The sequence below is a fragment of the Cetorhinus maximus genome, chromosome 2 (genome assembly GCF_964194155.1).
Source record: "Cetorhinus maximus chromosome 2, sCetMax3.hap1.1, whole genome shotgun sequence".
Taxonomy (NCBI): domain Eukaryota; kingdom Metazoa; phylum Chordata; class Chondrichthyes; order Lamniformes; family Cetorhinidae; genus Cetorhinus; species Cetorhinus maximus.
Genome location: NC_135880.1, coordinates 217693649 through 217708419, shown reverse-complemented (window position 1 = coordinate 217708419; position 14771 = coordinate 217693649). Strand labels below are relative to the sequence as shown.

At 43.6% G+C, this 14771-nt stretch overlaps 1 protein-coding gene across 4 annotated transcripts in view; it reads right to left on the bottom strand.

The window, feature by feature from the left end:
* Positions 1–14771, bottom strand: part of sik3 (SIK family kinase 3) — a 317323-nt gene that overhangs the window by 126105 nt on the left and 176447 nt on the right. For all 4 annotated transcript variants that reach the window (XM_078532694.1, XM_078532668.1, XM_078532686.1 and 1 more), the window contains exon 4: positions 13601–13762. In XM_078532694.1, the coding sequence (XP_078388820.1) occupies positions 13601–13762 (162 nt within the window). The remainder of the gene's footprint in view (positions 1–13600; positions 13763–14771) is intronic.

The following is a 14771-nucleotide window of genomic DNA, read 5'->3' as shown; positions in this document are numbered from 1 at the left end:
CTCTGTTCAGTACCCCAGTTATTTCCTTCATCTGGCAGCATTCTTTAGTGCATTAGCTATGCGTTTACATTTCCCATGAGCATGATCAGCATGGATTTTAACATGCCCAATTACTGCCAAATTAGGGGCAATCCCATGCTGGGTGCATGGCCGCTATGGAATTAAGGGAAGCTTCCAAAAACCATTTAACGTGCAATCACAAATTGTTTATGATGTAAACTGTAAACGTTGAAGCTTGTCCATGAGTATAACATATTGCCAGCCTCATCCCATTGTTGATTCCATATATTATATGGTAGAGTTTCACACTTAGAAATATGTTCAAGACCTTCATTTACAGGACAATGATTAGCAGGTGACTATCCTTACAATACTGTGGAACTCCAATACCATAAGAAAGAAAGATACTTATAAATTGAGGGTTTTTTTTGAAGATTTGTAGCTACATTTAAAAGAAAACATTTTAGTTATAGGGGCACAGAATCAAATCTTTCCTTACTTTTATCTAAGAAAGTTAGGAACCACCTAATACAATTCAGTTATTATTATGCTGCTCTTAGAAAAGTTACACTGTTGCACAGTATAGTGAGATATTGCAAAGGCATGTTATTTTGCCTGCAAAGCAATTTAAATAAGATACCAACTTTTTGACAAAGCGACATGCAAAAGAATATTTAACTGCACTTTACGGAATATTGCACGAATACAATATTTTACTACAGTTCTCCTTCCCAAATTCAATCAGTAAATGGTAGTGTCTATACCTTTGCTGTTTGATAAGGACAAAAATCAAAGATGAGTATGACCATTTGGCCCAATAGACTCTTTAATATCCCAAACCTATCAATGCACTATCCAGCTGAATTCAAAATTTGCTTTTCACACCTTTTTGATGCTTTGACACTTTTCTTCCCAACTCTTCAGTTCACTCTGGCAGTCTTCGCCTTCTGACTCACATTCACATTTTTGTGCCCTCCCTTTCCATTTCAGGCTTGCACTCTCCCAGAAGTTTGCACCTCAGCACCTAACTGCCAATTCCAGCTCTTGTTGCTCCAAATGACTGTGCAACACTGTGTGAGAATTCCTCATATCAAACCAATTCCCTCCCTGAACATCTCAGTATGTGTGTATTTGTAAGGACCTTAAAAAGTAGGTTTCTTTAAATTTAACACCCTGGAATTTTGAGCTTTTCAGTTTTTTTATATTTTAGTATCAAAAACCAAGAGAAAATCCAGAAGAAAATTAGAGCCCAAAAAAACAGTAAATCTGTAACATTCAGTTCTTATTTTCAACATCACCAAAACTCAAGTAAACACGCAAGAGATTAGCAAAGTCATAGCGCAGCATTTTCCCGTCGTTGAGCGGGGGGGGGGCGGTGGGGGCGCTTGCCGATGTGTAAAATGACACGCGGTGACATCAGGCGTGCATTCCAACGTCACCGTGCGTCATTTAGATTGTCAGTTCGGTGGGCGCGCGCACCTGCCGTACTGTCAAAGGCCTATTAAGGCCTGTTAAAAACTAATTAACTCAATTTAATGAGCTGCCCATTCAACCTTAAGGTTGGTGGGCAGGCGAAGAGCCCAAGCAGCCTTCGCATTTTTCATGAGACCTCATTCACGGTGGGATGAGGTTTCATGAACTGTTTTAAAATCTAATGAAAATTTATACATTTATTCTTTGGCATGTCCCAGCTCATGTGATAGTGTCACATGAGGGGACATGATTTAAAAGTTCAAAAATCCTTTATTTTAAAGTTTAAGACTGAAACAAATATCCCTGAGGCACCTCTGTGCCTCAGGGAGATCTCTGCTCTCTTTCGCGTGCATGTGAGAAAGAGCGCAGGGAACCACTCAGGGAATCTCCCTTCCGCCTGCACAGGGAGCGCACAGCGCTTCCGGGCACGTGTCGCGATGGGTAGGCCTTAATTGGCCGGCCCACATAAAATGATGGCTCAGCCCCAATCGGGGTTGCCGATGGGGTTCGCGCCCACCCCCGCACAATCCCCCTGATGGGGTGGAATTTCTGGCCATAGTTAAGCTAAATGTGAATGCTTAATTATTTGCATAGTTCAGAGACACCATTTTATGGGGCTTACTGGTGGTTGCTAAAATTATGAAAGTTTTCATTGCCACAAAATACTGTCAAGCTATTTTCACACGAAATATATTTGTAGTATATGTGAATGGACAGTGCTACAATATGTTGATTGCTGAAGTGTACGCTAACTCAGCATATTACTATCATAATATCAAAAAGAAAACAAATTGTTTTTAAAGTCAGATCAAAAAACTAATTAGTTAATACTATAGTTTAATTTCCCAGTCTGTTTGATGAATCGTATACTGTGACCATTGTATGGAATCTTTGCATTTTGTTAATGACATTGCTGTGACCATTGTCTGAGCTCTTCACCGTGTGCGCTGGCATTGGAAATGTAAAGCATGCATATTTCCAGACCTGACTTTGCAAAGAAGAAAATCAAAAACTGGAGTTTTTGTCACAAATTTAGGAGGAAATGTGTTTTAACAGATTCATCAACCAAATAAAATCGAGCCATTTATCAGTGAAAATCAGTTAAAAACTGATTTTTAAAGATCCCAATGGATATGAAATATTATGAATCAACAATATGCTTTAACAGATCTAGCAAGAGCAACTATAATAAGTCTCAGAATTTAGAACATTTGGCTGGACATTAAGCCGAAACAGTTTGTAAGAATGAAGGTCTGTTTTACAGAACAGTAAAATCCCAGACAAAAACAGAACTACCTGGAAAAACTCAGCAGGTCTGGCAGCATCGGTGGAGAAGAAAAGAGTCGACGTTTCGGGTCCACACGACCCTTCAACAGAACTGGAGTATAGTTAGGAGAGGGGTGAAATATAAGCTGGTTTAAGGTGGGGGGCGGGGGGAGAGAAGTTGAGGGTGGGGTGGTTGTAGGGACAAGCAAGCAGTGATAGGAGCAGATAATCAAAAGATGTCACAGACAAAAGGAACAAAGAGGTGTTGAAGGTGGTGATATTATCTAAGAAAAGTGCTAATTAAGAATGGCATTTTTCTTAGATAATATCACCACTTTCAACACCTCTTTGATCCTTTTGTCTGTGACATCTTTTGATTATCTGCTCCTATCACTGCTTGCTTATCCCTACAACCACCCCACCCTCAACTTCTCTCCCCCCGCCCCCCCACCTTAAACCAGCTTATATTTCACCCCTCTCCTAACTATACTTCAGTTCTGTTGAAGGGTCGTGTGGACCCGAAACGTCGACTCTTTTCTTCTCCACCGTTGCTGCCAGACCTGCTGAGTTTTTCCAGGTAATTCTGTTTTTGTTTTGGATTTCCAGCATCCGCAGTAGTTTTTTGTTTTTATCTCAGTAAAATCCCAGCACTCCCTCAAGGCTGGGTGAGGGGTGGTATGGAGTAAGAAAAAGAGAAGAGTAGAGGAGATATGAAGGGCAGCCTGCTGCAAACTCCAGAATAGTAGTACAGGCCTCGTAGCAACTCACTTAACTTCCCTCTTGTTTGATTGGTGGGTCTGCTGTTTTCAGTCTACCTAAAGAGGGGTGTCAGTTTACCCTTAATATATTCACGAAGCACTTGTGTTAACTGTATCTGGTTTATTTCAACAGGATATCAAAATCAAGAAGGCTTCCCAAGAAAGCAGTCAGCTATGAAATCTGATGAATTAATTCCATGTGTGACTGACTATTTGAAACCCGAGACCAGGGGTGCAAAGCAAATGTTTATAACCACTGATTTTAGAGCAAATGTTCTTATGTTTTTGGGAGTATGAACTCAGTTAGACTAGTTCCTGTAAGTGCCAAAACATGTTTTGCACTCATCACATTGCTCATACAGTCAGCATAAATACAGCAGCAACTGTAACCCATAAAATATGGTCAAGGATTCAATGGGGATATCTGTACCAGTCCAGAAAAAAGGAAAATTGCATATGTACTGCAGAGAAAGCTTTAAAATCTAAAAAATATTCTATGTAAATGCTGACATTGATCATGATAGTCAGACAGCAAAAACGTAAACATAGAAATTTAAAGCAATGCTGTGGTTTTAAAACATGAACACCGGAGCCATAGTGAAAGGAGAGGAATAACAGGTTTGTTGTGAATTTTCATGGGACCTGTGGTAAGGAACAACTTAACGTCAGTCAAATTTAACATAAAAATTGCTTGCCGTAATTCAAGACTGGACTGCTGTCATTTGTTGTTTCGAGAACTAACCAAACTTCCACAGGATGCCTTTCAACATCAGAAATGTTTCACCTTTTATAGTCTAACAATAATGGACCACCACATCAGTAAAAACACAGTAAATTTGAAAGATGTTGCTTTCCATTTACTGACCTGCATTTGTTGCAATTTAAACATGCAAATAGCTACAGACACCAAGTCGAATATTACAGAAATGCAAAACAAAATAATGACAGTGCTCAAACATATATTCTTCACCCATATTCTGTCTTCATACTGCAACTTTCACACTACTGCTGTGCCAAAACTAGCTCCAACAGATGGTAAAACGATGCTAGTGCAGACCAGAATTGGAGGAAGCGAGAACACCTTCAAGGGATGGTTTGCTCCCTTTACTACCATTGGTGTAAAGCCTATTAATAAAATACTTTGGCAGCTGATTGCTTTACCAGTGCTTCCCAACTGGGGAAGAAAGATCTGAGTCAGAAGCTGGAAAATCATGCTTCAAGCAGAATAAGTATCCACAGAGCTCCTCTATCCTCCACTTTGTGGCAATGCAAGTGGGCATCACTACTGAAATATTGCAGTAGTAAATGCATCAAGCATTAGTCACTGAATTAAATTAATAAATGAATGAATGATCAAGATCAGATTTCTTATGAATAGGAACGCTGCAACAGCAACCGGCCATTCAGCACTGATACTCCCGCCTCCATTGAGCTTATTCTTCAACTAGATAATGACTGATCTGTATCGTATCTCCATTTATGTAGTAAAGATGTTAGGCCCTCCAATTCTGCTTGAAGCATGATGTTTGTTTTAGGTGACAAGTTGTAACTCCATTTGTCACGTTTAAACTGTCCTATTTCTAAAGAAATTGTGTAAATAAATGTGGAATGTATCGCAATACTTGCTTGCAGGAAAGCTTAATTTACATTATAAACAATTTAAAACAGCAGGGAATTTCAAAGCTTTTTTGGCAGACCTAATTTTTGGCAAGATTTGCTCAAAGGGAGATATTAGTTTGGGGACCAATATTTCTACAGTTGGCAATGTGGGTGTTAGGGAGCAGCAGCCAATACTGTAATGGACAGAATTAAACCATAGAACCATAGAAAAGTTACAGCACAGAAGGAGGCAATTTGGCCCATCTTGTCCATGCCAGTCCGAGGACACCAAGGTGCCCTTTTTAATCCCACCTTCCTGCGCCCGGCCCATAGCCCTGCAGCTTACAGCACTTTAGGTGCCGATCCAGGTACTTATTAAAAAAGTTTAGAGTTTCTGCCTCTACCACCAACTTGGGCAGCGAATTCCAGACCCCCACTACCCTCTGCTTAAAAATTTCTTCCTCATGTCCCCCCTACACCTTCTGTCACTAAACAGGCAACTACTGATGATTCAAGCCAAAACTTCTGGAAATAAAGATTCCAAATTGGTTCACATTCAAGTTCAAAGTCATGGCCTGCACCAATTCCAAAGGATCTTCTCACAGCATATGGGGGTTTTTAGTATCAGTGACATCACAACCAATTTTGCTGGAAGTCTCAAGAAATTCAATGCTGGTAAGAAAATTTGCATTTTTAATATCCCAAAATTGTTCCTTTTCTCTACAACGGGAGAGTACTGTGACCACAAGGTGCAGCCCTTTAAATCTTTACAGGTGGAATAATGGTTTTGGCCAAAAGTTCTCCATGGCTACTATGAATGCCATTCCGAGTCAAACAAATAGAGCTATGCAGGGCAAGGGATGGAAGAAATTCTCCCAGGAAACTCTTGCAAGTTATAGCATTAAGCTGCAGACCAATGGTGACAGAGATATAACTGCAGGTCAACTGCCTGTGCTTTGGACGAAGGAATGGTGTGTAGTGAAGGGAAATCTAAAGTAAGAAGCAGCAGTAGAAGGTAATTTTTTAAAAAGTAAGATTTCTTGAAGCTAATAGTTGACTCATCAATAAAAGCACATCCGCTATTTAAAGCATAAAGGACAGTCAAATCAAATACTAACACAATGTAGCTTCTTATGCTTTTAAAACCAAACGGCTGAGATTTCCCATGGGAGTTTGGGTGGTAATTAATTCCATAAAACCAGTGTCTTCTACAAGCAATGTACAATTTGCATCATCAACTCTGAAAGTAGTATTTTCAGCCAAATTGGCTGCATTTAATTAGGGAGATGAATAATATCAGCTAAAACATCCAATTATAAAAAATGTAAAATTTCTAAAACATATCAAAAGCCACAAATATAGCCATCTAGGAAAAATAAGGTTGAATGAAGCAAGTGGTCTGCAAATGCATGAATAACATGATTAAAATCAAAATAAAATGGACTAAGTTCGCAAAGCCTACAGGAAAGAAGTAGGGGAGAACTTTGGAAAGTGCATACATAGGGTGAAATCGTCCCAGATTTGCACAAAGTGCAATAGCGGACAGGAAAAAGGACGTTTTACCCGTCGGCCGCAAGGGCAGGTTTTTGCAGCATATTGCCCCATTCCCGGCACGTCCCACCTCATTAGTAATGCATTCCTGGGAAACACGCTGAATCGCTGTCTGCCCGCCCCGCCCTCACCTCAGGCCTTCAGTAATCTAGGCGCCATATTTAAAGGGTGCCCCTGCATAGAGCTAGCACTCTCTAAAGCCTTAGGAGCTGCTGCAAAGGTCATGGCTGCCCCCCAAATTTAGCGACGCCTCCCTCGGGTGCCTACTGGACGCAGTGGAAGCCTGCTGTGAAGTCCTCTGCTCCCGCTCTGGGCGAAGACCAGCAAGCAAGGTCACCAATCCATCATGGGAGGCGGTGGAAGCAGTGATCAGTGCCAACACCCTGCAAAAGAGGACAGCCACCCAGTGCCGAAAGGGGATGAGTGATCTCCTCCGTTCCACTAGGGTAAGTCACTACTCTCATCGCTCTCAACTCACACGCTCACAAAACCATCACACATCCATAGGAATCTCACTTTCTACCAGTTCAAGGGATATCACCATTCACTCACACACACACCTTCATCTGCCCTGCGGATTGTGTCCTCATCCCATCCATGGCACTCACCATTCACACTTGCCAGGCATCCTTATCATCTGGCCTGACAGGCGTCCTGCTTACACTCTCTCCATCTGTATTCATGCAGGACAAGCTGACACACAACGAAAGGGAGAGGTCGCAGGCTGCCCGACATCAAGGTCCTCACAGACTTTGAAAATTGAGTTATTCAGCAGGCTGGCGACGATCTGGACCATTCCTGTGCCGACCGTGAGGTCAGCAATGCTCAACCAAGTGAGGATCCAGCAGTGCAACATCCATCAGTCAGCCATGCTGTGAGTCAGTTCCCCTGTTCCGCAATCCCCTGCCATGCACTAATTATCTCTCCTTGCTGTGTAAAGGAATTATCATCTTTTTCCTAATATTACCATGGGATAATGAAGCAGGCTTATGGGGGCTGTATTTGTATGTTTACGTGTGAGTGACTAACTAAATTAAACTAAAGACAGTCAGATTGCAAGGTTTAAATCATCAAAAAGATTAAGTGTAAACAGGCATTTCGAAATGGAAATGGAGGAGCGAATATTTGCATTTTTAGATAAGTTGAGAGGTTATTTGAGTTTCAAAGCAGAATTAGAAGGTAACAAGGAAAACCATTGCATCTTGCAGGAGTTCATAGGTAAACAAGCAGTGGGGATATCATGTTTTATTGATCCAAAAGCAAAGACAAGATGGAAACATAAAAGATCTTATACTTGGAAGAGTCTGGGTTTCAAAGGAAGTTTGAAACAATGGATTTAAAGAATCAAAAGGGAGAAACATATTTAAGGAAAGATTGAAAGCTGTATGAGTGGCCATGTGAGATTTTGAACTGTGTACTGTGAAGTAGCAGCTTCTAGCCAGCCCAGAGAAGTGTTTGGTTGTTCCAGAGAGTTAAAAGCCTTGGAATTCCATTGTCGAGTGAGAGAAAGAGAGAAGCTGTGAAACCGTGGATGCTTGTGTAATATTGCTGAATGTTTTATACATTAAGAGTCTATTTGGACTGTTGCCTGAAAGGGGTGTGTAGTTGGGAGTCTAGTTAAGTAGAAATCTTTTGGGAACTGTTATAAGCCTAAATTTAACTGTGTAACTGTAATCTTTTGTCTTTAACTTTTTCTTTTCTTTTGTTAATAAATGTTTTAATTTAATCTTTGAAATCTCCAAAGGTGGTAGTGGACTCTTTACTTCTGACTTCAATGTACATACCTTTTCATAATAAATACAAATTGCGAAATCGTTGTGCTAGCCAGACTAAGTTTCCCTCCAGGATTTGGTCAGCCTGGCAAATATCACCTGCCGTAACATAGCACCACGTATACCTGGGAATCAGCCGAGGGGGTCCACAACCCAGGATCTCGACTCAAGTCCCGAAGACACCTTGGAAGAAGAATCTGATGACACCCTAATTGGAGACCCATCACAGCGTGCACCCAAACCCTCCACCACCACCACAGAGACACACACTTCGGTGGGACTTTGTTCTAAAGTAGCCTTGGGGTCACAAACTGGGGAGCACATTGCACTGTCTGATGTACAGCAGGCAGCAGCAGGGACTTACAGGTTTCCGGCACTTGGTAGACTACTGGAGGCCAGAAATCTGCTCAGTCCGAGTCAGATGAGCAGCCTCTGGACTCAGTCATACCTCAGTTGCTGGAGCTGCAAAGGCAAGCTCAGGAACATCAGGAAAGGTTGTCTGCTGCACTCCTCAGATTGCAACGCATGATGGTGGAGTCCATCCGCCTTCAGTTTCAGGTAAGAGCGCCGGCATGCCAACGCACCGAGGTCAACACTGGTAGGATGGTAGCCACCATCGAGACCTTGCAGGCTCAACTCCATTGCTGATGCCATAGTTGGCTTCCAACAGTGTCAACGCAAGAGGGGTGCAGGGCAGCTTGATCTCACACCAGCTTCCCCTCCTCAAGGAGTCAGCCAGGGGGCCTCGGACACCCATTGGAAGGAGGATCAGCCGGTGCATACCCCGGGGCCTTCCACCCAGGTGACTCCGGGAGTGTCCGGCCCATCCAAATCCCCTCTACCTAGGACCCCAGTAGCTGGAGCTCCACAGGCCGAGGGAGGATGTCAGTAGGACCCTGAAAACAGGCTGGGGTCTTCCAGATCTCAGCCGTCCAGAGGATGCCTGTCGAGGTCATCACATACTAGGCGTAGCATCCAGCACGCTGCCTCCATCTCCGCTGCGGATGTTGGGGGAGCACCAAGACTTGGCAGCAGGGTTAAGAAGATGTAGTTGTACAGCCTGGGCACAGATGTTAATCACTTGTTCTTAACATTCACTATTGTAAATAAACTCCCAAGAATGTCTCCTTGCCTATGGTTCTTTGTTATGATGAGCAGTTTTCATGTCACTCAGATGTGAAACCTTAGTTCCTGCATGAGATAAAGGCAGGTGTCTTAGATGATGGCCTCTTTCCTGAGCAGTGTGTAACCTTCAGACCAAAGGGATGGTCCAGCTTCACACTCACTGGACACATTAGTGATGCCTGCACCTCGGTAATGCTTGTTATTGCTGCCAGAATGTCACATAGTCCTGTCATTCTTTCTGTGTGCTCTCAGCACCCTTGAGGAGGGGCTGTTCCCCCCCTCCACACCTCCATATCTACAGCATCTGTGACCAGTGACGCTGAAGGGGTCAAGTGCTGAAAGCTGACAAAGAATCAGGTACATTTAAAGTTTCACAGCTGAGTCACCATGTTATGACCCTGATCACAGAGCACAAGCGAGCTGCCCACAGCCAGACAGGATTCAGATATTCACAGAGGGAATGTGAAGATCTATGGAGTGTCCTCACTGCATCGTCATCATCCTCCTGGAATCTAGCAACTATTTTGGCCTCCGCTGCGTCTCCATGACATGAGCCTGAACCCTGAGAGCATATGCGCTGCCATCAGCCACACAGGAGTCAAACGTTTACTGATCCAAGGTGAGGATGTCAGAACTATCCTAACTGCATTTCATTATCATCCTCCATGAATCTTGTGGCTATGAGGGCCTCCCGAGCTTTCCTGCCTCATCTGGCCAGTGCGATGGCCTCATGGCCAACATCCTCACTTTCAAGGGCCTCATTATCGTCATCCCCTTTGACATCCTCCTCATAGGAGGATAAGTGCAGCTCCTCCATCTCCTCCACAGCCAGGTCCTCCCCAGTTGCAGCGCCAGGTTGTGGAGCATGCAACAAGTGACCATGATGCATACCAACCTCCTGGCGACTGTATTGCAGTGCTCCACTGGACCTGTTGAGGCACTGGAACCTGATTTTCAAAATGCCTATTGTTTGCTTCATCAAAGAATGGGTCATGGCATGAACCTTGATATACCATCACTCTGCTGCAGTCTGAGGCAGCCGCACAGGCATCATCAGCCATGCCCTCTGGGAGTAGCGCTTGTCCCCGAGGAGCTAACCCTGCAGCCTCTCTGGACCCTGGAAGAAGTCAGGGATCTGAGACCTGCTAAGAATGTAGGAGCCATGGGTGCTCCCTGAGAATCGTGTGCAGACCTGTAAGATGCATTTGTGGTGGTTGCACACCAGCTGAACGTTCAGTGAGAGGAAAGCATTGCGGTTGACGTAGTTGACTGCTTGTTGCCACGGAGATCTAAACTCCACCTAAGTGCAGTCAATGGCACCCTGCACCTGTAGAAAACCAGAGATCTGCGCAAATCCCAGTGCTCTTGCTTCCTGGCTTTCCTGATCCCGAGCGAAATGCACAAAGTTCTGTGCCTTTGCAAAGATGGCATCCATGGCCTCCTGGATTCACTTGTGTGTGGAGGCTTGCAAGATCCCACGCAGGAGCCTTGGAAGGAGCCACTGGCATAAAAATTGAGTGCCGCAGTCACTTTCATGGCCAATAGCAGTGGATGCCATCCATGTCCCCAAGTCCTGCAGCAGGTGGCATTTGTGACCGACCAGTCCCCTAGACATGTGCAGTCTTCAGCGACATTGGTTCTCAGTCATCTGCAGGAATGACAGGTGCCATCTATAGAGGCTGGGTCAAGCGAGGCGCCTACAAGCGACAGCTCACTGTGGATTTTCAGCTCCAAACGCAGCAGGTCCTGCTGCCCCTTCATCTTGAGGGAGGTACTCCTCCCTTTGCCGAGTCAGGCGCCTCTCGATCTCTTCTTTTTCATTTCTGGTCTCTGTAAGCCATAAGGTATACCACTAAATCACCAGGCTCCATGATCCTGATGTTCTTCTCCTGCAGGATCAAAGAGAGAGATGAGTGGGTTAGCATGAGTGTACTAAGAACCCCTCTTGGCTAAGTCTGAAGGCCGTTCATGCATGTAGGAGAGTGCTGGCCGCCACTTGAACGGCCAGTGTGCAGTGTGCTCATTGACTGGTCCGATACCCCACTCACCTCCGTCCACTCCACTCGACCGACTGGCTGCAGCTTCGGCCATTGGACTGCAAGCTGCGCTCTAGCTCAGGCCCAGGCATTCTCCTAACCTGTACTGCAAGACTGCGCTGTTAGCTTAAACCATAAAGGACACTGGTCCACACCTTAACAAAAACATTGCAAGGGGCTGTGAGCACCTCCACCAGTGACTGTGCCATGGCCACCTTTCATATAGCTTGCCCAGTCAGCCAATTGCTCTGCTGCCCCCCAAAATGAGCATTAATTTGCATTCTGCACCCAAAGGGTGAAATGTTCTGGAGCAGTTGGTGGCACTTTCATGCTCTTGAGTGGGCAAGAGAGCCTCACAGGCCTGACTCCAAGCACGTCAATGGAGCTGCAGCTGAACGGTCTCAGTTGTGGAAGAATGCTCACTTTTGACCAGCTTTTCCAAGTGTGTAGCCACTTCCCTCACTACCAACGCAGCCCACCCCACCCCTGGCATGTGCTTGAGTATTTCCTTCAGTCTGTCTGTGCTGCCTTGCCCTGCACGTACCCCCACCACCTCCTCCCACTGTCTGACCCGCACTGGAGGCCTTACCGCACTGAAAGCCAGCCGAGAAAAAGCAATTTTTGTGCCTCCCATGAGTGCGCAGCACCTATTCCTTGATGTCCTATGGGCAATGCTCACAAGAGCGGCGCCAGGTTATGTGCACTCACCTCAGAGTTCCCCTTGAAGTTCAGGTCGCCAGGCACACGCCTTTTAAAGGCAGTCATGAAGCATGCTGTTCCGAAGTCATGCTGACGTGGGGGAATAATTCTGGCAAGCAGAGCTTATAATTAGATGCAAATGTATTAAAATGATGTGCCTGACGTGTGGTGGCAGGAAACGCGGCCTGCCACTGACAGGTGGAACGGACGATTACAAACTGGTTTCACGACAGTGTAAAACCAATGTTTGGCCTTCTCGTCATATTGTCACCCCCCACCATGGCTGCCATGACGCCCAACGCCAATAGGGCTGGAAAATTCTGGCCATAGGTCAAAGAAGAAAGGATGTTAAATACATACAAACCTTTTTTGCTAGTGAAACAGAAGAGTAGTTAGAGAATTTGTGTCTAGTTCTAGCATAAGGAAATATTTCCAGTTGTAGGGAGACCAAAACCAACGGCTATAATTATAAGATGGTCACGGAGTAATTTCTTTAGCTAGAAAGTGTTTAGAATGTAGAACTCACTATCACAAGGAGATGAAAGGTACAGATGCATTCAAGGGGAAGCTAGATAAATATGAGGGAAAATGAATATAACGTAATGCTAATAGGGATAAATGGAGAGGGATGGGACAAAGCTCTAGTGGAGCAGAAACACCAACTTAGACCAGTTGAGTCAAATGGCAAGTTTTTGCGCTGTACATACTATGCAATTCTATGTAAAGTTGTGGTGAATTAATTAATGAATGATGTCAAGTTTTAACTATTACATGAGGAGGATAACTTATTTTCTGAAATTTCTAGCATATTAAATATTCTAAAACATTGTGAAATGAGTAATGTAAAGATAGACTAATGGATCTGAACCTGTGCTAGAGCGCCTATATCCTAGGATGCTAAAGAATTTTCAGCAGGCAAAAAGATAGTAAAGAAATTAAAAATGCTGATGGGTTACATGAAGAACCAAAGGCATGTGATTTGGATGGTCTCATTGTTGCCTGCCCTCATCTTCCATAAATGATAATTCCTATTTTAAGAGAGAAGTAGGATACCAAATCAGCATTTCTTCATTCTATGGCATTAAAGAATGGTGCTGAAAGGCAATGCTGATGTGCCACACTTAAGAAGAAATCCAGAAGGCACAAGCAGTGGTCACAGGTGACAGTGAAATCTTTATTCTAGGTTGATCAAAATTTATTGAACACTATATTCCCTCCCATCCATATCATTTTCTCTCCATGCCTTCGATCTATGTAAAGCAAAACTATGTTTTGTAAAATCCATCAGTTTAAGAACTCTGAAAAATTAACATCTACATACCGGCGATCTTTATGTTAAGATTAGCATCTAAGAGCAGGTTTTCAGCTTTCAGGTCTCGATGTACAATGTTTCGACAGTGGCAAAAATGGACTGCTGCAACAATCTGCTTGAATTTCTTTCGGGCTTCTTTCTCTGCCATGCGTCCATGGGCAACAAGATGATCTATAGTTTGAAAGGTTGGGGAAATAGAAGGAGAATGTGAGAAACATGAAATAAAGAACAGGCTCAAGGACTGAAATATCACAATTTCTGGCAAAATAAGTCACCACACTTTGGTCATGCTAAACAAGTAAGTACACAAATATTTTTTAAGTACAAGGATATAATGCATCTCAAGTAATTATTGGAAATTTAGCAAAGGCAGAATGTTAATTTTAAAGCTATTTCCTGTTTATGATCCTCCCCCCCACAACATCCTGCCATCACCATGGCACCTCCCTGAGTCAACACCATATATGAACAACTCAGATTCCTTTGCAGAGTCTCTTATAGCTATTTTTGTTTCAACCAACACAAAGCAAAATTTAATTTTGAGACCATGGAAAAAAATCTGCCATGTTAGGATTTTGTTGGGAAGCAAATCATTCCAGCTAGTAACATATTTCTGAAATGGCAATCGTCCCTAGAATTCAAGCTCAAGATTATAGCAGTGTGGGTGCTATCGTGCACAGTGCAACACTCGTTGTACATAGGTCTCAGGTTGCAGCCATGCTACACAGCGAGACACCAGAGTTCCGACAGCTCTATTCAGGCCAGGAGGGAAAAATTGAACAGTCACATTTTGCCAGGCTGGGCTCTCATACTTCCTGGTAGTTATTCAAGAGCAATATTTGCAGCAACCAGAGGAAACGGCCACCTACAAAGAATAGTGTACATTCTCAGAGAATAGTATGTACTTTCAACTCAAAAGAAAGGCTACAGTGGTGCCAAACACATCATTTAATGTTATATTAGGCAGTTTTGAGTTTAAAGTATAACCATGCCAATTCCATATGCAAGATAATATCTGAATGTTAGTTTTGCAGATGTTGATACTCAGAAATGGCTGAATTTATTGCCCATCCATAGTTGCCTTGAGAAGGTGGTGGGCTTTCTCCTTGAACCACTTGAAGTGACAATGTTCCCACAATAATGCTGGGGTGGAATTCCAGAATTCTTACCCAGCAACGAT